General features: G+C 40.7%; 1 protein-coding gene, 1 long non-coding RNA gene and 1 pseudogene across 2 annotated transcripts; 2 read left to right on the forward strand and 1 right to left on the reverse strand.

Moving 5' to 3' along the window:
- On the forward strand, nucleotides 1-418 carry LOC100592956 (annotated as a pseudogene).
- A 446-nt stretch (nucleotides 419-864) lies between these two features.
- Nucleotides 865-8,550, reverse strand: LOC105739060. The gene is made up of 3 exons (XR_001114923.2): nucleotides 8,234-8,550; nucleotides 7,579-7,643; nucleotides 865-1,131 (listed from the first exon to the last, which is right to left on the reverse strand). It is a non-coding gene; the product is annotated as an uncharacterized LOC105739060 (long non-coding RNA).
- Nucleotides 8,551-8,624: 74 nt separating this feature from the next.
- On the forward strand, nucleotides 8,625-21,541 carry RNFT1 (ring finger protein, transmembrane 1). Its single transcript, XM_012503312.2, has 9 exons — nucleotides 8,625-8,820; nucleotides 10,144-10,601; nucleotides 10,810-10,886; nucleotides 13,266-13,366; nucleotides 14,993-15,146; nucleotides 16,378-16,536; nucleotides 17,205-17,270; nucleotides 19,641-19,739; nucleotides 20,677-21,541. The coding sequence occupies exons 2-9, from the start codon at nucleotides 10,199-10,201 to the stop codon at nucleotides 20,809-20,811; spliced, it is 1,194 nt and encodes a 397-aa protein (XP_012358766.1). The 5' UTR covers nucleotides 8,625-8,820; nucleotides 10,144-10,198; the 3' UTR covers nucleotides 20,812-21,541.
- The last annotated feature ends 335 nt before the right edge of the window (nucleotides 21,542-21,876 follow it).

Genomic DNA, 21,876 nt, shown 5'->3' on the forward strand with positions numbered 1-21,876 from the left:
CCTCGGCATCATGGCCACCCTCAGACCCCTTGTGAAGCCCAAGATCGTCAAAAAGAGAACCAAGAAGTTCATCTGGCACCAGTCAGACCAATATGTCAAAATTAAGCGTAACTGGCGGAAACCCAGAGGCATTGACAATAGGGTTCGTAGAAGATTCAAGGGCCAGATCTTGATGCCCAACATTGGTTATGGGAGCAACAAAAAAACAAAGCACATGCTGCCCAGTGGCTTCCGGAAGTTCCTGGTCCACAACGTCAAGGAGCTGGAAGTGCTGCTGATATGCAACAAATCTTACTGCACCGAGATCGTTCACAATGTTTCCTCCAAGAACCGCAAAGCCACCATGGAAAGAGCTGCCCAACTGGCCATCAGAGTCACCAACCCCAATGCCAGGCTGCGCGGCAAAGAAAATGAGTAGACAGCTCGTGTGCATGTTTTCTGTTTAAATAAAAGTAAAAACTGCCAAAAAAAAAAAAAAGAAAAAAAAGAAACCCTGTCTCAACTAAAAATACAAAAATTAGCCGGGCATGGTGGTGGGCACCTGTAATCCCAGCTACTCAGGAGGCTGAGGCAGAAGAATCACTTGCACCTGGGAGGCGGAGGTTGCAATGAGCCAAGATTGTGCCGTTGCACTCCAGCCTGGGCAACAAGAGCGAAACTCCATCTCAAAAAAAAAAAAAAAGAGAGAGAGAGAAATTGTCCAATCTGAAGAACAGAGAAAAAAAGATTAAAAAGAAAATGAACAGAGAGCCTCAGGAACATGTGGGGCAATATTAGATGGTCTAATGTTCACATAATTGGAGTTCTAGAAGGAGAGGTGTATTTGTTTCCTGTAAATGCTGCACCATGTAATCACAAACTTAGTAGCTGAAAAGAACAGAAATTTATTCTTTCTCAGTTCTATAGGCCAGAAGTCTAAAATCAAAGTGTTGGCAGGGTTGCATTGCCTCTGGAGGCTGTAGGGGAGAATCCATTCCTTGCCTTCTTCCAGCTCCTGGCAGCTATCAGCATTCCTTGGCTTATGGCCATTTATCTCTCTGCTCCATCTTCACATGGCTTTCTTTTCTGTGTCTATATTGCCTCTTTTGCCTCTCTCTTATAAGGACACTTGGGATGGTATTCAGGACCCACCTGAAAAATCCAAGGTAACTGACTCCTCTCAAAATCCTTAATTACATCAGCAAAGACCCTTTTTCCAAATAAAATAATATTTATGAGTTTCAGGAATTAAAACTTGACATCTTTGGGTGGCTGTTATTCAGATACTACAACAGAGAGAGATACCTGCAGAAAAAAATACATTACATATAGGGGAACAATGATTTGAGTGACTGTGGATTTATTAGAAACCTTGAGGAATAGAAACAGTGGAATATCTTTTTTTTTTTTTAATTGAGACGGAGTCTTGTTCTGTCACCCAGGCTGAAGTGCAGTGGCATGATATCGGCTCATTGCATCCTGGGTTCAAGCAATTCTCCTACCTCTGCCTCCAGAGTAGCTGGGATTACAGGCGCATGCTACCATGCCCAGCTAATTTTCTTATTTTTAGTAGAGATGGGGTTTCACCATGTTGGCCAGGCTGGTCTAGAACTCCTGACCTCAAGTGATCCACCCATCTCAGCCTCCCAAAATGCTGGGGTTACAGGTGTGAGCCACCGTGCCCGGCATGGAATATCTTTAAATTGCTAAAACAAACTGTCTACCCGGAATTAGATATCAATGAAAATATCCTTCATTAATGAAGAGAAAACTAAAGATATTCTCAAATGAAGGAAAACTAAGATAATTCATTGGCAGCAGACCTGTACTAATAGAAAATACCAAAGGTGCCAGGCACAGTAGCTCACGTCTGTAATCCCAGCACTTTGGCAGTTTGAGAGGCCAAGGCGGGAGGATCATATATAAAATTATATGCTTGGCTGAGTGTGGTGACTCATGGCTGTAATCCCAGCACTTTGGGAGATCAAGGTGGGAGGATCACTTGAGCACAGGAGTTCAAGACCAGCCTGGGCAACACAGTGATATCCCATCTGTACAAAAAATTTTAGAACTCAGCTGGGTATGGCAGCGTGCACATGTAGTCCCAGAAACTTGGGAGGCTGAGGAGGGAGGATCACTTGAGCTTGGGAGCTCAAGGCTGCAGTGATTCCCAGACTACAACACCGCACTCCAGCCTGGGTGATAGAGCAAGACTCTGTTCTCAAAATAAATTCATCAAATTAAAGTAAACGATATGCTTATATTAGAAAATAAATAAGACTAAAATAAATGAAACCAAATTGTATTGAAAATACCAATAAAATAGATAAACTTTTAGTGATACTGACCAAGAAAAAAACAAAGATGACACAGATTACCAATACGAGCAATGAAAGTGCTAATGTCAATACAGAGCCTACAGATGTTAAACAGCTAATAAGAGAATATTATGAACAACTTTATGCCAATTCCTTCAAGCTGACTTAAGAAGAAATATATAACCTGAATAATTCTATAGTGATTAAAGAAACTGGAATTTGTAGTTTACAACTTTTCCATAAAAAAAAAAATTCTAGGCCAGACGGCCTCACTGGCAAATTCTATCAAACATTTAAGTAAGAAATGATACCAATTCAACACAATCTCTTCTGCAAACAGGAAACATTTTCCAATTCAGGCCAGCATTATCCTGACATCAAGAACAGTTAAAGACATTGTAAGAAACAGTTTCTCCCATAAACAGAGATGCAAAAATCTTCCACAAAATATTAGTAAAGTGAATGCAATATATAAAAAGAGTAATACACTACAACTCAGTGGGATTTATCCTTGAAATGCAAGGCTGGCTTAACATTTAAAAATCAATTGATAGGCTGGGCATAGTGGCTCACGCCTGTAATCCCAGCACTTTGGGAGGCCGAGGTGGGTACATTACCAGAGGTCAGAAGTTCGAGACCAGCCTGGCCAACATGGTGAAACCCTGTCTCTATTAAAAATACAAAAATTAGCCAGGCATGGTGACACACACCTGTAATCCCAGCTACTCGAGAGGCTGAGGCAGGAGAATTGCTTGAGCCTGGGAGATGGAGGTTGTGGTGAGCCGAGATCATGCCACTGCACTCCAGCCTGGCGGACAGAGCAAGACTCTGTCTCAAAAAAACAAAAAACAAACAAACAAAAAATCAATTGATAAATTTCACCATATTGCCAGGCGCAGTGGCTCAGGCCTGTAATCCCAGCACTTTGGGAGGTCAAGGAAGTCAGATTGCTCGAGGCCAGGAGTTTGAGACCAGTCTGGTCAACATGGAGAAACCCTGTTTCTACTAAAAATACAAAAATTAGCCAGGTGTGGTGGTGCGTGCCTGTAATCCCAGCTATTCGGGAGGCTGAGGCATGAGAATCGCTTGAACCTGGGAGGCAGAGGTTGCAGTGAGCCAAGATTGCACCACTGCACTCCAGCCTGGGCCAACAGAGGGAGACTCTATCTCCAAAACAAAAGACAAAAGAAAATTTCACCATATCAACAGGCTAAATAAGAAAAATTGTATGATTTTTTAATAAAGGCAGAAAAAGATTTGTCAAAATTCAGTATCCACTCATGATAAAAATTCTTAGCAGAATAGGAGTAGAAGGGAATTAATTTACTTGACCTGATAGATGACACCTACAAAAAAAACTAGAGGCCGAGCACGGTGGCTCACACTTGTAATTCCAGCACTTTGGGAAGCCAAGGCAGGCGGATCACCTGAACTCAGGAGGTCGAGACCAGCCTGGCCAACATGGTGAAACTCCATCTCTACTAAAAATACAAAATTAGCCAGGTGTGGTTGCCGACACCTGTAATCCCAGCTACTGGGGAGGCTGAGGCTGGAGAATCGCTTGAAACTGGGAGGTGGAAATTGCAGTGAGCCGAGATCACACCAATGCACTTCTAGCCTGGGTGACAGAGAAAGACTCCAGCTCAAAAAAAAGAAACAAACAGGCCAGGCGCGGTGGCTCACGCCTGTAATCTCAGCACTTTGGGAGGCCAAGGCGGGTGGATCACCTGAGGTCAAGAGTTTGAGACCAGCCTAGCCAACATGGAGAAACCCCGTCTCTATTAAAAATACAAAAAAATTAGCCGGGCGTGGTGGCAGGTGCCTGTAATCCCAGCTACTCAGGAGGCTGAGGCAGGAGAATCGCTAGAACCCTGAGGGCAAAGGTTGCAGTGAGCTGAGATGGCACAACTGCACTCCAGCCTAGGTGACAGAGTGAGACTCTGTCTCAAAAAAAAAAAAAAAAAAAAAAGGAAAAAAACAAACAAATGAGCAAAACTTACAGCTGACATACTTAATGGTAAAAGGCTGAATGTATTCCCCTTAAAATCAGGAGCACGGCATGGATGTCTACTGTCACCATTCCTATTTAATTTATTCATAACATCACATTGGCAGTTACAGTTAATACAATAAAGCAAGAAATAAAAGCATAGGCATCAGAAAGGAAGAAGCTGTTTCTATTTGTAGACAATACTGTCTACAAAGAATCTACAAAAAAAGGCTCTGAAAACGCATAAATGAGGAATGGGCAATGTTATTCAAAGCCACAGCTTTTACTTCAAATTTTCTGTCTCCAGATCCTTATACCAAATTGCCAACTGGATATTTTCACCTGTGTGTTTCCCAGGAACTCCTAAGACTCAGTATTTCCAAGCCAAATTTATTGATATCTCTCCAAACTTGGTCTTTCAAAAAAATTCCCTATTCATCTGGTAATGCCATCAATTTACTTATTCTAATATAGCTTCCTAATATTGATTTATCCATCTGTCCATGCTAAAAAATGAAGATTTGTCTTAGACTATTCCTCTTACCTGCCCCATACGCTTGGTCAGTTAGGCTACCAGTTAATCTTGTTATGAAACGAACTGCCCCACACCTAAAGGCTTAAAAGAAAATAATCTACAGGCCGGGCGCGGTGGCTCATGCCTATAATCGCAGCACTTTGGGAGGCCAAGGCTGGCAGATCACGAGGGCAGGAGTTCGAGACCAGCCTAGCCAACATGGTGAAACTCCGTCTCTACTAAAATACAAAAATTAGCTGGGCATGGTGGCAGGCGCCTACAGTCCCAGCTACTTGGGAGACTGAGGCAGGAAAATAGCTTGAACCCAGGAGGCAGAGGTTGCAGTGAGCCAAGATCATGCCACTGCACTCCAGCCTGGCTGACAGAGTGAGACTCCGTCTCAAAAAAAAAGAAAGAAAAGAATCTATATTTCCCATAATTCTATGTGTAGACTGGCTCACTCTAGGATGGCCTCACACATATGTTTGGGGCTTCAACTGAGAATGCTGAGACAACTGGGAAGGCTGGTAGAGCTAGGGACACTCTCGAAGTGGTCTCATCTTCTAGGAGGCTAGCCTTGATTTAATCAAATTGTGGCAAAGGGTTGCCAGCAGTAAGAGTGTGAATCCCAATGCAGAAGAATTTTTCAAGTCTCTACTAACATTATAACTGCTATTGTCCCAAGGGCCAAAGCAAATCACTTCAATCAGTCTGCGAGGAGACTACCCAAGGATATGGACATTGGTAGGTGTGAAAAATTGGTGTGGGTAGTAGAGGGGGCGACAGAGCTTAACTCCAACAGTCTAGGACACTTAACCCTACTGATTCTATTTCATAACCTCTCCAATCTCATTCTTCTTCTTGAATCCCACTTCACTGACAAGTTCAAGACCTCATCTTGTTCCTGAACTACTTATAATAGTCTCCTAATGGAGCTTGCACTGCTACTATTAGCATATGAATTTTCTGAAAAACACAAATCCAGTCACACAATTCGGTTGCTTAAAACTCAATAGCTTCCCTTTGGCCATTAGAATAAACTAAGTGAGGCCCACAAACTCATTTTCTAGCTCATACTTACCTGACTTATCTCTTACTACTCTATGCACTCTACTCTTCCAAATATGAAAAACAGTTCTTAAAGGACCATGGTATTTCAATACCACCATTTTCCATATAATGTTTCTATCTGCAATGCCCTATTACTGCTTGTGTCCTGGTAAATACCAACTTATTCTTAAGATTTCATCCAGGAGGCTGAGGCATTAGAATCACTTGAACCCAGGAGGCAGAGGTTGCAGTGAGCCAAGATTGCACCACTGTACTCCAGCCCGGGCAACAGAGCAAAACTCTATCAAAAAAAAAAAAAGATTTCATCTTAAATATCACAAATTTAATAAAAGATTTCTTCCCTGACAAAGTCAAATGCTTCTACCTTTTGCTTCCATTGCATTTCACAGAACCTTCAATTACAGTGTTTTCTCCAAAATACTGTAATTATTTGTTTGCAGGTCTAACCATTTCCATCACCATGAGATGGAAACTTTTCTTTTTTTTTGAGATGGAGTCTTGCTCTGTCGCCCAGGATGGAGTGCAGTGGCATGATATTGGCTCACTGCAACCTCTGCCTCGGGTTCAAGCAATTCTCCTGCCTCAGTCTCCTGAGCAGCTGCATTACAGGCGCATGCCACCGTGCCTCGCTAATTTTTGTATTTTTATTAGAGACGGGGTTCCGCCATGTTGGCCAGGCTGGTCTTGAACTCCTGACCTCAGGTGATCCGCCTGCCTCACCCTCCCAAAGTGCTGGGATTACAGGCGTGAGCCACTATGCTTGGCCCTAATTTTTATATTTTTAGCAGAAATGGAGTTTCACCATGTTGGCCAGGTTGGTCTTGAACTGCTGACCTCAAGTGATCTACCTGCTTTGGCCTCCCAAAGTGCTGAGATTACAGCTGTGAGCCATCATGCCTGGCCCGAGACTCTTTATTATGTCTCTCTCTCCAACATCTAGTATTATTCTTAACACTCAGTAAGTACTTGGCAAATGCTTTTTGAATTAATCAATTAAAATTAAAATGTCTATTTCCAACAGTCCAGATGCCAGTGAAAAGAAAATTTATCAGATAACAGCCTGTCACCAGGTCAAATCTTCTCATCAATTCAGTACTTTCTTTCTTCAAATATGTCACTTTCCAGTCAAGTTACTTGGGTGAAATGCAGCTCCAAGTGCACTAATAAACTAATATACCTGCAGTGTTATGAGTATGTTAAAAGGAGAATTTTTTTTTTTTTTGAGACAGGGTCTCACTCTGACCCCAGACTGGAGCAATAACAGCTCATTGCAGCCTTAATCTCCCTGGCTCAAGGGATTCTCCCACCTCAGCCTCCTGAGTAGCTGGGACTACAGGCCCTTGCCGCCATGCCCAGCTAATTTTAACATTTTTTTCTAGAGACAGGGTCTCTCTATGTTGTCCAGACTGCTCTCGATCTCTTGGGCTCAAGCGATCTTCTCACCTCAGCCTCCCAGAGTGCTAGGATTATAGGAATGAACCATAGTGTCTGGCCAAGATGAGAATTTAAACACTACATTTGGTATTCTAAATTTACAAATGTACCAAACGTACTAAAATTATCAGTGTACTAATACATATTGGTGCTCCATTGTGGCTGTGGCTGAATTACGTTATACTCTTTTTTTTTTTTCCTGTTTCCTAAATTTTCACACATTTTGAAGTTTAAAAATATCCACAACATAGTTGAAATGTTAGAATACTTACACAAATCTCCTCGGAAAATTCACTATAGTCTGGAGCCTGGCTCTCACCCTTACTGACCCAGAAATCTGTCAGAAAGATTTAAATTAGTAAGCACAGAGAGACTTAAGTATGGCTTCCACCACCGCCGACCACCCCTACCCCCACCCCCAAGAAAGAAAGAAAGCCAATGTGGTGTTTTGTTTTGTTTTGTTTTCAATGTGGTTTTTTTGAGATGGGGGTCTCCCTCTGCCGCCCAGGCTGGAGTGCAGTGGCACGATTTCAGCTCACTGCAACCTCCACCACCTGGGTTCAAGGGATTCTCCTGCCTCAGCCTCCCGAGTAGCTAGGATTACGGGCGCCCGCCACCAAGCCCGGGTGATTTTTGTATTTTTGTATTTTTAGTAGAGACAGGGTTTCGCCATGTTGGCCAGGTTGGTCTCTACCTCCTGAGCTCAACTGACCCGCCCGCCTCGGCCTCCCAAAATACTGGGATTACAGTATTACAGGTGTAAGCCACTGCGCCCGACCTAAACTTCGTTTTCTTAATACTCTTTTAATTTTAGAACAGTTTTAGATTAACATAATTATTGTGAGGGCAGTAGGGTCCTCTATACCCCACACAAGACAGGTTTTTCAACTCTAACTTCTACTTCCACCCCACGCAGACTCTCCGCACCTCTCGCCTCTCATCTCGGGTTCTGGCAAGGCCTGATCCTCACAGCCCAACTTCACGATTGTGAGGAAAGCTCAGCTCAGACCAAACGTCACCGCCCAGACAGACACAACTGGGTCAGGCGTCAAGCTCGCGGACATCCGAGCCCGGAAACCCTAACACTCCTCCAGGGTAGGTTCTCGAAGCCTGAACATTTTTAACCTCAAAACGCCCAGGATCTCGGAGGCGTGTGGTGGATGCCACATAAATACATAACACGTAACAACGACTTATTATTTAGCGCCAGGCCTGCAGGCCGTTCTCAGGCGCAGCTCGCTTGTCCTCGCAGCCAACAGATCCCAGCCGCCGCGAGCTCTCCTCTCGGCGCGGCGCGGCGCGGCGCGGGGGCGGGGCTAGGAGGCGGAGCCGGGGCAGGGCGCGCGCGCGTGAGAACGCCCGGGGAGCGCGCGCGCCGCGGCCGACGCCGCCGGGCTGAGAGAAGAGCCTGCGGAGTTTGCAGTTGGTGGCTCCGACTGAAGGGCTGGAGGCGGCTTATTGCCGCTGTTCTTGCTGTCGCTCCCGACACCTCCGTCCGCTTCTGGTCATGAGAGGTTAGGCCTGGGGGAAGCGCGCAGAGGAGGCGGCGGCGAGGGGCCGCGGCGCAGGGGGCTCTCGGGAGAATAGGCACTCGAGGCTCGGACGTGGGTGGAGAACTGTGCCCTCGGAGATTCCGGAAGAGTTGTGTTGACTTTTCTTCCCTTTTTTCTCCTCTTTCTTGTCTGTGCATGAAGGAAAGTGGGAGGGTTCTATGTTATTTATAGAAAAGACACTGAAAGCCTGCTGTCCAACGTCGCTCGTCAGAGTTTTGACGAAGTAACACCCGTGGCGTCGGGGCCTCGGTGAAAGCCTTTAGTGAAAAGCACTGAAATCCAAACCGCCAGACACGGTGACTGCACCACTGTTCAGTCCTGGGAGTGAAATAGAATGACACAGAACATTCCCTGACGTTAACTCTAGCCTCCTCCTAGACAAACGGGAAAAGCACGGCAGTGTGGGATAGGCTCTGCGTTTTGTCAGCTGGGATTCCGACTCTGTTCTTCTGCTTCTAGGAGGTCCATACTGGATCATTTATTAGAGAGATCTTTCTCTGCTAGAGTCCTCTTTCCTCACACCCCTCCCTCCGTAATACACACACCACCGACGGTGGCATTTTATTGGGCCGACTGTGTAACTGTGCTCATTCAGACTAAAGAGTTAACCTAGTAATTACATGGTGACTCTCCAAAGTATCTATGCTTTAAATGTATTTAGGTAACATTCTTTTGCGCGGGGAGGTAATATTCTTGGTAGCACCATTAATTATTGGAAACTTTATGAGCTTTGGGAAAGCTGCTTGAGCAGAAAATCTAATTTGTAGGTCACCTAAGTGCAGTGTTTATTATTAGTTACCTATGATGATAATAAGGCATTGAGATTTAATGTTGTTTTTCTTCCTAACATTTCCAAGCATTAAAAAATACTGGCTCACTCTTCCTTATGAAACTTCTTTGATGTAGAATCTACATCAGAGATGAAACTGCACCAGCTGGGAAAAGTAAATGTACCAGAGTATAGAGTGAGGACTGGTGCTCATTAACATCTGCTGGGTACCCATACTTCATGATTGTTTTGCGGATGCCTTCTGCCATTAGAGAACTGGAAGCATTTGCAGCTCAACTTTTTTTTTTGGTAGCAAATGTTCCCTAAAAGATCATTTGTGCAGGGCAGCAGAGCCTTGGCATTAAGGGAGAAGGGAGGAGTCCAGTGATAACCTGAAAATTCGTCTGTTGTGATTATTTGCTACTCCTTTAGTGAATAAAGGATACCCAGTGAGGAATATACTGCTGGTATTTAACTGCCTGTTTACTTAGAATATCTTCTATTTGATTTTTTAGGAGACAGAGCCCTGAAGCAAAGACATCTGGGTCAGAGAAAAAGTATTTAAGGGCCATGCAAGCCAATTGTAGCCAACTGCACAGTCCACCAGGAACTGGAAGCAGTGAGGATGCCTCAACCCCTCAGTGTGTCCACACAAGGTTGACAGGAGAAGGTTCTTGTCTTCATTCTGGAGATGTTCATATCCAGATAAACTCCATACCTAAAGAATGTGCAGAAAATGCAAGCTCCAGAAATACAAGGTCAGGTGTCCATAGCTGTGCGCATGGATGTGTACACAGTCGCTTACGGGGTCATTCCTACAGTGAAGCAAGGCTGCCTGATGATACTGCCGCCGATTCTGGAGACCATGGTAGTAGCTCCTTCTCAGAATTCCGCTATCTCTTCAAGTGGCTGCAAAAAAGTCTTCCATATATTTTGATTCTGAGTGTCAAACTTGTTATGCAGCATATAACAGGTAGGACATAATAAAACATTGACTTGTTTTCATTCCTAAATTCAGTTAATTTTCTTTCATTATTGGTAATCTACTTAATGCATTCAGTTACTTTTCTGTTAGCTTTTATTATTGTATATGTTTATTTTTAATTTGTATCATTGTTAGCTTATATAATCCTCTTTGATTTTTTTTTTCTTTCAATTAACTGGAACTTATTTTCTAACAGGAATTTCTCTTGGAATTGGGCTGCTAACAACTTTTATGTATGCAAACAAAAGCATTGTAAATCAGGTTTTTCTAAGAGTAAGTATAACAAGCAACTAAAAAATTATTAACTGTTTCTCTCCATAGATTTTAGAGAAATAATTTTGAGAGAAATAGGAAATAACTTGAAAGAAACAGGAATAGGATATATTGTAACATCCATGATATATTAAATTTGTTATCTAAATCCTGGAATAAATTATCTCTTCTAATGCTGAATTCCTTCACCTTACCTTCTTTGTAAGAAAAAAAAAGTGGTTACTGTTAAAGAAAAAGTAGTAAAAAGGATTAAAAGAGTTAGAACACGCTATCTGATCTGATTTGGCAAGTCCCTTCATGTTGTATCAGTTAGTTTGACCATACTAAGTAATACCATCATCATGAAAAACTTTTAGTGGCTGGGCATGGTGGTTCACACCTGTAATCCCAGCACTTTGGGAGGGCGAGGCGGGCAGATCACGAGGTCAGGAGATTGAGACGATCCTGGCTAACACGGTGAAACCCTGTCTCTACTAAAAATACAAAAAATTAGCCAGGTGTGGTGGCATGTGCCTGTATTCCCAGCTACTTGGGAGGCTGAGGCAGGAGAATCACTTGAACCCGGGAGGTGGAGGTTGCAGTGAGCTGAGATCGCACCACTGCACTCCAGCCTGGGCTACAGAGTGAGACTCCGTCTCAAAAAAAAAAAAAAAGAAAAGAAAAAAAGACCTGGGCCAGGCGCAGGGGCTCACGCCTGTAATCCCAACACTTTGGGAGACCCAGGTGGGCGGATCACCTGAGGTCAGAAGTTTGAGACCAGCCAGGCCAATGTGGTGAAACCCCATGTCTACTAAAACAAAAATTAGCTGGGCGTGGTGGTGCTTGCCTGTAGTCCTAGCTACTTGGGAGGCTGAGGCAGGAGAATTGCTTGAACCCGGGAGGCAGAGGTTGCAGTGAGTCAAGATTGTGCCACTGCACTCCAGCCTGGGCAACAGAGTGAGACTCCATCTCAAAAAAAAAAAAGAAAATTAAGCCTAAGGAATTTTTCCATAACATAAGTTACACGAGCCCTAGTCATATAAATCATTGGGGAAAAGAGGGTGAGTTTCTAAAATTTCACCTTAAGGCAACTTTAAATGGCTATGTCTGTGTAAAGTATCATGCATTCTGACCTGGAAATTTATAGTTAAACCTATCAAACTAGAAAAATCTTAATGATTTAAAATTAGTAAAATTTCATTAAACTTGACTTTAAAAGTGAGATTACAGGCAAGGCACAGTGGCTCATGCCTGTAATCTCAGCACTTTGGGAGGCTGAGATGGGCGGATTGCTTGAGCCCAGGAATTGAAGACCAGCCTGGGCAACATGGCAAAACCCCATCGCTACAAAAAAGACAAAAAATTAGCTGGGCGTGGTGCCACGTGCCTGTAATCTCTGCTATCTGGGAGGCTGAGGTGGGAGGATTGCCTGAGCCCAGGTGGTTGGGGCTGCAGTGAGTTGTGATCATGCCACTGCACTCCAGTCTTGGTGAAAGAGTGAGACCCTGTCTCAAAAAAATAAAAATAAAAAAAGGGAGATTACAACTACTTGGGAGGCTGAGTTGGGAAGAATGCTTGAGCCTAGGAGTTCTGGGCAATGTGTCAAGACCCCATATAAAAAAAAAAGTGAGATTAAAACGTTAATTTATTAAATTCTTATAATCTGCGAATTAAAAAAATACAAACCTTGACAAGTGAGTCAAGATTAAAATGCATTTCGAAATTGTCTTTTGTGGGTGGGTCCATTTTTTTTTCTGAGACGGAGTTTTGCTCTGTCACCCAGGCTGGAGTGCAGTGGTGTGATCTTGGCTCACTGCAACCTCTGCCTCCTGGGTTCAAGCGATTCTCGTGCCTCAGCCTCCTGAGTAGCTGGGATTACAGGCCCGTGCCACGGCGCCTGGCTAACTTTTGTACTTTTTTTAGTAGAGACAGGTTTCACCATGTTGGGCAGGCTGGTCACAAACTCCTGACCTCAAGCGATCCGCCGACCTCGGCCTCCCAAAGTGCTGGGATTACAAGTGTGAGCCACTGTCCCCGTCTTGGGTGGGTCCTTTATGTCAGCTTGTAGAAGACCTGGCTTCTTTTTTTTTTTTTAATTTAATGTAATTTTCTTTTTTTTTTTTTTTTGAGAGAAGACTTGGCTTCTTTGAAACATAGGTAATGTTTTTCGTACAGTGAAGAAACTTGTATTTTAAACATTTGTTTAATATAAGAGTTCTGTTTGGTCACTAAAGTTGTATAAAACAGAGTAACTGTGATGATTATGTACAGTTTAACAGATATTCTATATTAAGATTTAGAAAAATATTCTAAGTTAATAGTCATTAAAGTAAAACAGTTTAATGATATTTAAAATTCTGGCAAAATCAAAGTAACTTTATAAAATTGTTTATCTTTCAGGAAAGGTCCTCAAAGATTCAGTGTGCTTGGTTACTGGTATTCTTAGCAGGATCTTCTGTTCTTTTATATTACACCTTTCATTCTCAATCACTTTATTACAGGTAATTAGAGGTCCAAATACACAATTACATTTTTAATGTAATCATATATTTCATAGCACTTTGTATCTTACTTCACATAGTACTTATTGTATTCAATTCAGTTCAGTTTTTAACTTTCTCCTTTCATAAGCAAAAGCTTTTTTTTTTTGAGATGGAGTCTCACTCTGTCACCCAGCCTGGAGTGCAGTGTCTCGATCTTGGCTCACTGCAACCTCTGCCTCTCAGGTTCAAGCAATTCTCCTGTCTAAGCCTCCTGAGTAGCTGGGATTACAGGCGCACGCCACCACGCCTGGCAAATTCTTGTATTTTTAATAAAGATGGAGTTTCACCATGTTGGTCAGACTGGTCTTGAACTCCTGACCTCGTGATCCGCCTGCCTCGACCTCCTAAAGTGCTGGGATTACAGGTGTGAGCCACTGCACCCAGCCTCATAAGTGAGAGCTTTAAGTGACTTACTCAGATTTTGTATCCCCAGTGCCTTGGCACATAGCAGATGCTCAATAAATATTTAATTTTTTGATACCTGAGTTTTTGTTTATATATTTCATATTTTTAAAGTACCATTAGGTTGTTATTGTTGGTCTTTGTTTCTGAAAGTAAGAACACTTACTAAATGACAGTAGCTGATAAGTTTCCATGTCAAATGGGAGTATTCTGAATTTTCAGCTTTTATTAGAATATTAGAAGACCTGGTTTCACTGGAGTTGGAGAGATGGGCAAATCTGGGATATAGTTTGGAGGTGGAGCCAGTACCCCTCAGATGGACTGGATTGGGTAGGTGGGTGGAGAGAAGCAAGAATGACCTCTGGGTTTTTAGTCTAAGCAACTGGCTGGATGGTGGTGTCATTTCATTGGGTTGAGGAAGGAACTGATTTTGAGGAGAAAAATCAATAATTTTGTTTTGAACATGTTAAGTTTGAGAGGCTAAGTAGAATTGGTAAGAAAGTGGTTCCAAATATATGTCATGAACTCAGGGTAGAGGTTAGGGTGATACATTTTGGTATTAGGAGCATATGGTTGATATTTAAAAACCACAGGACTGGACAAAACTAACCCAGGAAAGAGAGAGTATAGATAGAGAGCCCAGTACTGGACATGACCACAATTAGAAGAGAAACAGCAAAGGAGACTAAGAAGAAACCAGCAGTGAAATATGAGAAATAGAAGAATGTTGTGTTAAAAGTCTAGAAAGAAAATTATTCAGGGAGGGAAGATGGAAAAAGAGAGTGACCTTGAAATTTAGCCATACAGAGGGAGTTGATCTTGACAAGCAATTCATTGAAAGGAAGAGATGGAATCCTGATTGGAACTGGTTAAGAAAAACATGGCAGATGTCTGGTATTGATGAGTTTTTTTCATTTACAGGCTAGAAAGGTATCAACCATGACAAACCGTGAAGACTTTTTCCTTATTCTATGAAGGGAAGATCTAAAATCCAAACATTTTAAAAGTCTCTTTAAAATAAGCAAAAATGATCCTCCATTCCATTATTGTGAACTCTGACATCCTGCCAAACTCATATTTTTTACATATCAAAATAAAATATTTGTAGCAAATTAAAACCCTTTATTAATACTTTATCTTTGTATGTTGCCCTGATACATTTTGATGTTTTTCTTTTGGTAGCTTAATTTTTTTAAATCCTACTTTGGACTATTTGAGCTTCTGGGAAGTACTTTGGATTGTTGGAATTACAGACTTCATTCTGAAATTCTTTTTCATGGGCTTAAAATGCCTTATTTTATTGGTGCCTTCTTTCATCATGCCTTTTAAATCTAAGGTAAGAAACTCACTTATGCTTTATTGGAGTGATGTTATCGAATCACATTAATGCTACTTAGTCTTTGTTTAAATGAATCCTCCTTTTGCAATTTTTCAGTTTGCTAACTAGCTTTAATTATCTGTATTATTTCAGCTTAGCAATCATTTGTTCAGGCACTTGAACCTGATTATTAACCTATTTGGATAAAATCAGAATTATATTTGCTTCAGAATAATTTTTGTTGTTGTTGTTTGTTTTTTGAGGCAGAGTCTCGCTGTCGCCCAGGCTGGAGTGCAGTGGCGCGATCTCGGCTCACTGCAGGCTCCGCCCGCCGGGGTTCACGCCATTCTCCTGCCTCAGCCTCCCGAGTAGCTGGGACTACAGGCACCCGCCACCTCGCCCGGCTAATTTTTTTTGTATTTTTAGTAGAGACGGGGTTTCACCGTGTTAGCCAGGATGGTCTCGATCTCCTGACCTCGTGATCCACCCGCCTCGGCCTCCCAAAGTGCTGGGATTACAGGTGTGAGCCACCGCACCCGGCGCTTCAGAATAATTTTAAAATCGGTCCCCACATCATATATGGGAAACTATTTAGATTTGTACTTCTGTTCTCCAGGGCATTATCAATTGACAGTTGACTATATACAACTATTCAGTGGTTTCCCATATGCAGTAAAAACTTTTAAATTCTTATAATCAGCAAAAACATACTCACATAGGTTTTACTTGCAGTATACATAAAACCATTTTCATTATATCTTTTTTTTTTTTTTTGAGACTGTCTCTCGCTCTGTTGCCCAGGCTGGAGTGCAGTGGTGTGATCTTGGCTCACTGCAACCTCCGCCTCCCGGGTTCACGCAGTTCTCCTGCTTCAGCCTCCCGAGTAGCTGAGATTACAGGTGCCCACCACCACACCCAGCTAATTTTTGTATTTTTGGTAGAGACGGGGTTTCACCATGTTGGCCAGGCTGGTCTCGAACTCCTGACCTCAGGTGATCTGCCCGTCTTGACCTCCCAAAGTGCTGGGAGCCACCGCGTCCAGCCTAGAAATTCTTTCAAAGCAGACCACTCAGTGACTGTAATTTGTGAGAACCAGCTTGAGGTTCATGAAGTCATAATCATTATGAAGATTAATTTTATAGTTATTTATATTATGGTATCATATTCTCAGTGTTCTCAGTCTAATATTGTTTGTGCTATGTAGTTAAGTAGTTTGGGTGGCTCTATTTGTTTTCTTCTTATTTTTTAGGGTTACTGGTATATGCTTTTAGAAGAATTGTGTCAATACTACCGAACTTTTGTTCCCATACCAGTTTGGTTTCGCTACCTTATAAGCTATGGGGAGTTTGGTAACATAACTAGATGGAGTCTTGGGATACTGCTGGCTTTACCCTACCTCGTTATAAAAGTAGGTAACATTACAAATCTTGTCATTGCATGATTCACATTAATGATTACTGACACATACTACTATTTTCCTCTTTAACAGTTTTATAGTTTATCTTCGTATCACTAGTTTGAACAGCAGGTTCTATATTTGTTTAGAAATGGAGAAATGGAAATAGACTATCTTAATCCAACGGTCCTCAGTTTTCATTGGAGGGAAGGGGAGTAGACCTTCACATAGCGTGGATTATCTAAGTAGGGAAAACAAGTGGAATAGAACATACCCATCCTCAATAGTAACACTGTCATACACATAATTCTTAAACTAGTAGAGTATCTTGTCCTGTTCTCTCCATGCCTGCGCCCCTCAACCTAATAATCACTTTATGAAACTTTAAAATCTAAATGTTAAAAACAGGTGAATCAGATAAAATTGCTTTGACTCTGACATAGTTGTTTGTATTTGTCTTGATCAAATTGTTACTCTAGGTGTTTAAATGTACTTCAGCTTGCTGAGATGGCTCAAATCTATAAATTGAATAAAATACTCAGCACAAAATGATTAGTTGTGACATATAATGAGCATTAAGTTAATATGAGGATTTGATGTTATGGGATTTCAGCTTTGGTTTTGGGTTTAGCAGATAGGACTGTTTGAATTAATAAATGATCTCTTATTTCTCTTTTCAGCTTTTGGAATGTTTTGGGCATCTGAGAACTTTCAGACAGGTTTTGCGAATATTTTTTACACAACCAGTAAGTACTTTTTATCAGTTAAGAAAAACACCTTCACCTTTCTTCATTGCAAAAATTTTTTTAGTTCAGCAGTTTTACAAGAATGGATTTCATAAATAGATGATCCTTTTCTTTTACTTTGATTATTTTCTAGTACTTTGGCACTTGGGGCTATAATAATTTAAGAGTTTTATCTCTATGATCAGATTCTTGAATGACACATTGACAACCACCTGCTAATTGTTGCAGTGCTTATATATTTGAACTTGTCTCTTGCCCCTTCAATCCATTGGACATTTTTAAGGGCTTGTAAACCCTTAACAATCTTACGAACTTTTGTTCCTCTTTTTTAATCCACAAATGGGGGCTTTGTGTGTTCCTATTAACTCCTTATTCACCTGTGAAAATCCTTCCACTGTAATTTATTGTGTATGTTTAGAAAGCTCATTGCCAAAAATCATGTCTCTTGCAGTTTTCTTACTGGAACAAATTTCCCCATTGCTCAATTATATGTGCACAAATAAGTTCATGGCATGAAATTTAACAATTAATTGAGCCTCTGGTGTCATTTATAACATTATTATGTGATTCTATTGATGTTGCAAATTGCAGTGAAAGGATGTCATAGAGAACCCTAATTTACTACTTAGTAGCCTGAAAGGTTCCTAGTACCTATGTGTGGTCACCAGACTTCAGGGTTTGATTCTCAACTTTGCAGTCATTTCATCAGGGCCCAAGGAGACTGACTTAAAAGAATGCCAACCTAATAATATACCGTAAAAATAAAAAAAGAATTATGTCTACAAAGTAAACGAGACTAACTGGCCAGGGCATCTTTTCCCTAAGATAGAGTTAGCAATGTAGAAACAAACTTTGCTACATCCTATGCAAGCTTCTTTCTCTAGACAAGACAATAAAATTCAGAGAGTTCAGCTTTGTCCAAGTCAGTTCAACTGATGACTATGTGAGTATCAACCATTTTACTATAACTGGTCTTGTAAGATTTGTGCCGAAATACTCTCAAGAAAATACCCTGATATTCTTTCTCTGAGACAAACTACAGAGAGGATATCAGTCATCAATACTTGGATTTGTTCAAGTCTCCTTTACCAGGGAAATGGCAGTTACTATCTGGAGAGGGAGTCTCCAAGATGCCAGATGAGTAATGTTTTAAAAGCTTGTCAGCATAATTATCTGCAAATGTACTTTGCTAAATGACACCTCACTGAAGGGAAATTGACACCAAGATCATCTAACAGTATCCTGACTTGTTTCTGAAATCTTTATCACCAGTCTCAAAAAACCTTAATTTTTAATATCTTTATCCTTTGAGTTTTACTTTGATTTTGATGTTGTTAGCCTGAGATGTTTTAGTACAAGAAGTTTAGATAACTTCAGCTATGTTAAGTCATGTTTTACCCTCATGACTGTGACTGAACTTGGGTGTTCTTACATCTCTTTAGTTAACCTCTTCCCCATCATTTCTACAGAAAGCAGGTTTCATTTGTAACATTTTGATTTCTCCAAATTTCACTGAGGGTTATTGACATCACATCTAGTTAATGACTAAGTTCTGAATCTGGTGAGGAAGTTAAAATCTTAGAGACGAAAAACTTGTTATTAGGACATTAGAACTAGAGAAGAAAATTCAAATAATTGCGTTTTTGTTGTTAGTTTTGACAGTCATTATTCTACCCAAGCGACATTTACAGTTGCAGTTTCTCTGTAAAACTTTTTCATGTTTAGCACCAAATTATAAAAAATGCTTTTTATAATTTGGAATAATAATTTTTAGACCTAGTGGCAGAAAACTCTTCAGTGGTCCCTAAGTCGTCTTCTTATTGCACTCACTTGGAGACCTTTCAAATAATAGATTACTGGGTCACATCCCAGTATGTCTGGTCCTAGTCAGTCAATATTGTGTGGAACAGAGAAATCTATTTTTAAAGCAAGCTTTCCACATGAGTTACATTCAACCAGCCAAGCTCTGGCTGGATTGACTTTATGAACCACTGCTGCAGGTAATAAGTTAGCTCAATTCGGCAGTCCTAGGTCAAATAATACATGGCTATAGATTTTATAATAGTTACATTTCAGATTGCTTAGTCTCTTAAGCCAGTTATGTTGAATTTGAAGCACTATCATCCTTTGTAAAGCTAGTAGATCTAACAATCTTTCAAAATCCTATTATGTATTATTTAATGATTTCATCTTGGTGCACTCAAGAGGTGGTTCTGTATATGTGGTTCAGCTTTGAAATGTTTGTATCCTTTGGGAAGGTTTTCAAATGCCTGGTTTCAGGGAGATTTGAGAAGTACAGCATCACTTATGTAATTTGAGGAACAGGAAAGAAAGAAATTTGTAGATGAACAGAACTTACTATCTTCATAGAGTTATGGAGTGGCTGCCAGCAAGAGACAGTGTTCAGATGTGGATATTTGTTCAATATGTCAAGCTCAATTTCGGAAGCCAATTCTTCTCATCTGTCAGGTAATTATATTTTTAAATTTAAAAACCTAAATACAACAGCTCTCTGTGACTTGCAAAAGTCACATTTATGTTTGTTGTAAGGCAAAAAAAAAAAATCTAGTGTTTAGTGGAAGGTAGCATTCAGGGTACATACTAGTGGATTGGCCAAGTTTTGTCCCTCATGTTCTGATAATTTTTATGCAGAGGAGTGTATGAAGGGGAAAAAATAATTCAACTGGCAGAGTGAATACCAAAGTGATTAAAAAACAGGCTATTTTATAATTGGATACTAGCCATTTAGAACAATACTGACATTTGTTACTGGATTGTGGCCCTTTCCTATACTTTATGGCAGTTACTAGTAACTCAAAAGACTTTAAGCTGTTATCATACATAATCTTAAAGGTGTCACCTAAGGATAGCTTTTATGGTTAAATGGATGGTACAGCCAGAACACTAGTGGCTCTACCAATCATACTGCTCTTTGTCTTCTTGAATGTTTCATACGTTCTCCATTTTCACAATTGTAAAATGAGGGGATTAGTGCTCTTCAAAATCCCTTTCAGGCCGGACACAGTGGCTCATGCCTGTAATCCCAGAACTTTGGGAGGCTGAGGTGGGTGGATCACCTGAGGTCAGGAGTTCGAGACCAGCCTGACAAACATGGTGAAACCCTGTCTCTACTAAAAATAAAAAAACTAGCTGGGCATGGTGGTGGCGGTCCCCTGTAATCCCGGCAACTCGGGAGGCTGAGGCAGGAGAATCGCTTGAACCCGGCGGGGGGGCGGAGGTTTCAGTAAGCCGAGATGCTGCCATTGCATTCCGGCCTGGGTGACAGAGCAAGACTTCAGTCTCCATCTCAAAAAAAAAAAAAAAAAAGAATCCCTTTCATTCCCTACAATGTGATGGATTTAAAATGATTATCAAGTATAAAATCTAATTGTTAATTCCATTACAGCATATATTTTGTGAAGAGTGCATTACCTTATGGTTTAACACAGAGAAAACATGTCCACTCTGCAGAACTGTGATTTCAGACCATATAAACAAATGGAAAGATGGAGCCACTTCATCACACCTTCAAATATATTAAGTTGTATAAACTATTAAGGCCACAAAATACTAATGTCATTTGGTCATAATGACTACAGATAAGGCATCAGAATGGATTTTCAGGGCTACAGGAAAAATGTTTCCAGATGGTTTTAGAATGTAAGACTTATGGTCCAATTCACCAAAAGATTAAATGAAAGAACCCTGTGTTTTAAAATATATATAATGTTCAACCTAATGTATATGCAACATTTATTCTATTCTAATTATTTGACAGGTAACTGCAGTGTTAAATTGTAAATGTGTTTTCTTAATGTTACCAAAACAGCAATTTGAAATTAGAACTAGTGGTTTTAGAGAACTCAGGTATTCTTTCCTGACATTGTTTTCAGAATAAAGAATATTTTTCATAATATTTTAAGATACATACTATCTAAAAGTAGAATTTTGTTCAGCATTGACTTTTATAATTCCCATCCTAAAAATTCTTAATATTTTCATAAAATTTGTATTTTTAAATGAAAATTCTAAATGTTGTATTTTATCAGTAACAGATTTTCTAAGTGAAGATTAATTTACTGAGGATGATCCATTTTAGTATTGTACTATTCTCTGTAGTAAGATTAGTAATCAGTTAAATGATTTAAATTCATTTTGTCTCTGGACGTCATAAATTCTTCCTGCCATCAGCTTTAATGTTCGTGGTCATGCTTTTTGTATAGTACCATGGGAGTATCTTGAAGTAACTATTAAAATAATTCATGTGGATTATAAACAGCTGGCTTACTTGATGATTTGAATAGTATAGAAAACAAGACAAATGGCCAGGCATGGTGGCTCACACCTGTAATCCCAGCACTTTGGGAGGCAGAGGCAGGAGGACTGCTTGAGCCCAGGAGTTCAAGACCAGCCTGGGCAACATCCCATCTCTATTTAAAAAAAAAAAGAAAAAAGTTTCAAGACAGATGCCCTAAAATCTTAGAAAAGAATTGCCCTTATAATTAGTCTTCTCCATAAAAGTTTTGGAATTTTATGCTTGAATCACCATCAACTGGAAGATTAAAGCTTGCACTGAGAGGTAGTCATGAGGGTTTGATAGTGTGGT

Source organism: Nomascus leucogenys, chromosome 14 (assembly GCF_006542625.1).
Source record: "Nomascus leucogenys isolate Asia chromosome 14, Asia_NLE_v1, whole genome shotgun sequence".
In the NCBI taxonomy this organism is placed as follows: domain Eukaryota; kingdom Metazoa; phylum Chordata; class Mammalia; order Primates; family Hylobatidae; genus Nomascus; species Nomascus leucogenys.

Coding starts and splice junctions, on each gene's coding strand:
- RNFT1 (XM_012503312.2), top strand. CDS start 10,199: ATGCAAGCCAATTGTAGCCAACTGCACAGTCCACCAGGAACTGGAAGC. Junction 15,147..16,377: donor TCATGCCTTTTAAATCTAAG/GTAAGAAACTCA, acceptor CTTATTTTTTAG/GGTTACTGGTATATGCTTTT. Junction 17,271..19,640: donor GAATATTTTTTACACAACCA/GTAAGTACTTTT, acceptor CTATCTTCATAG/AGTTATGGAGTGGCTGCCAG.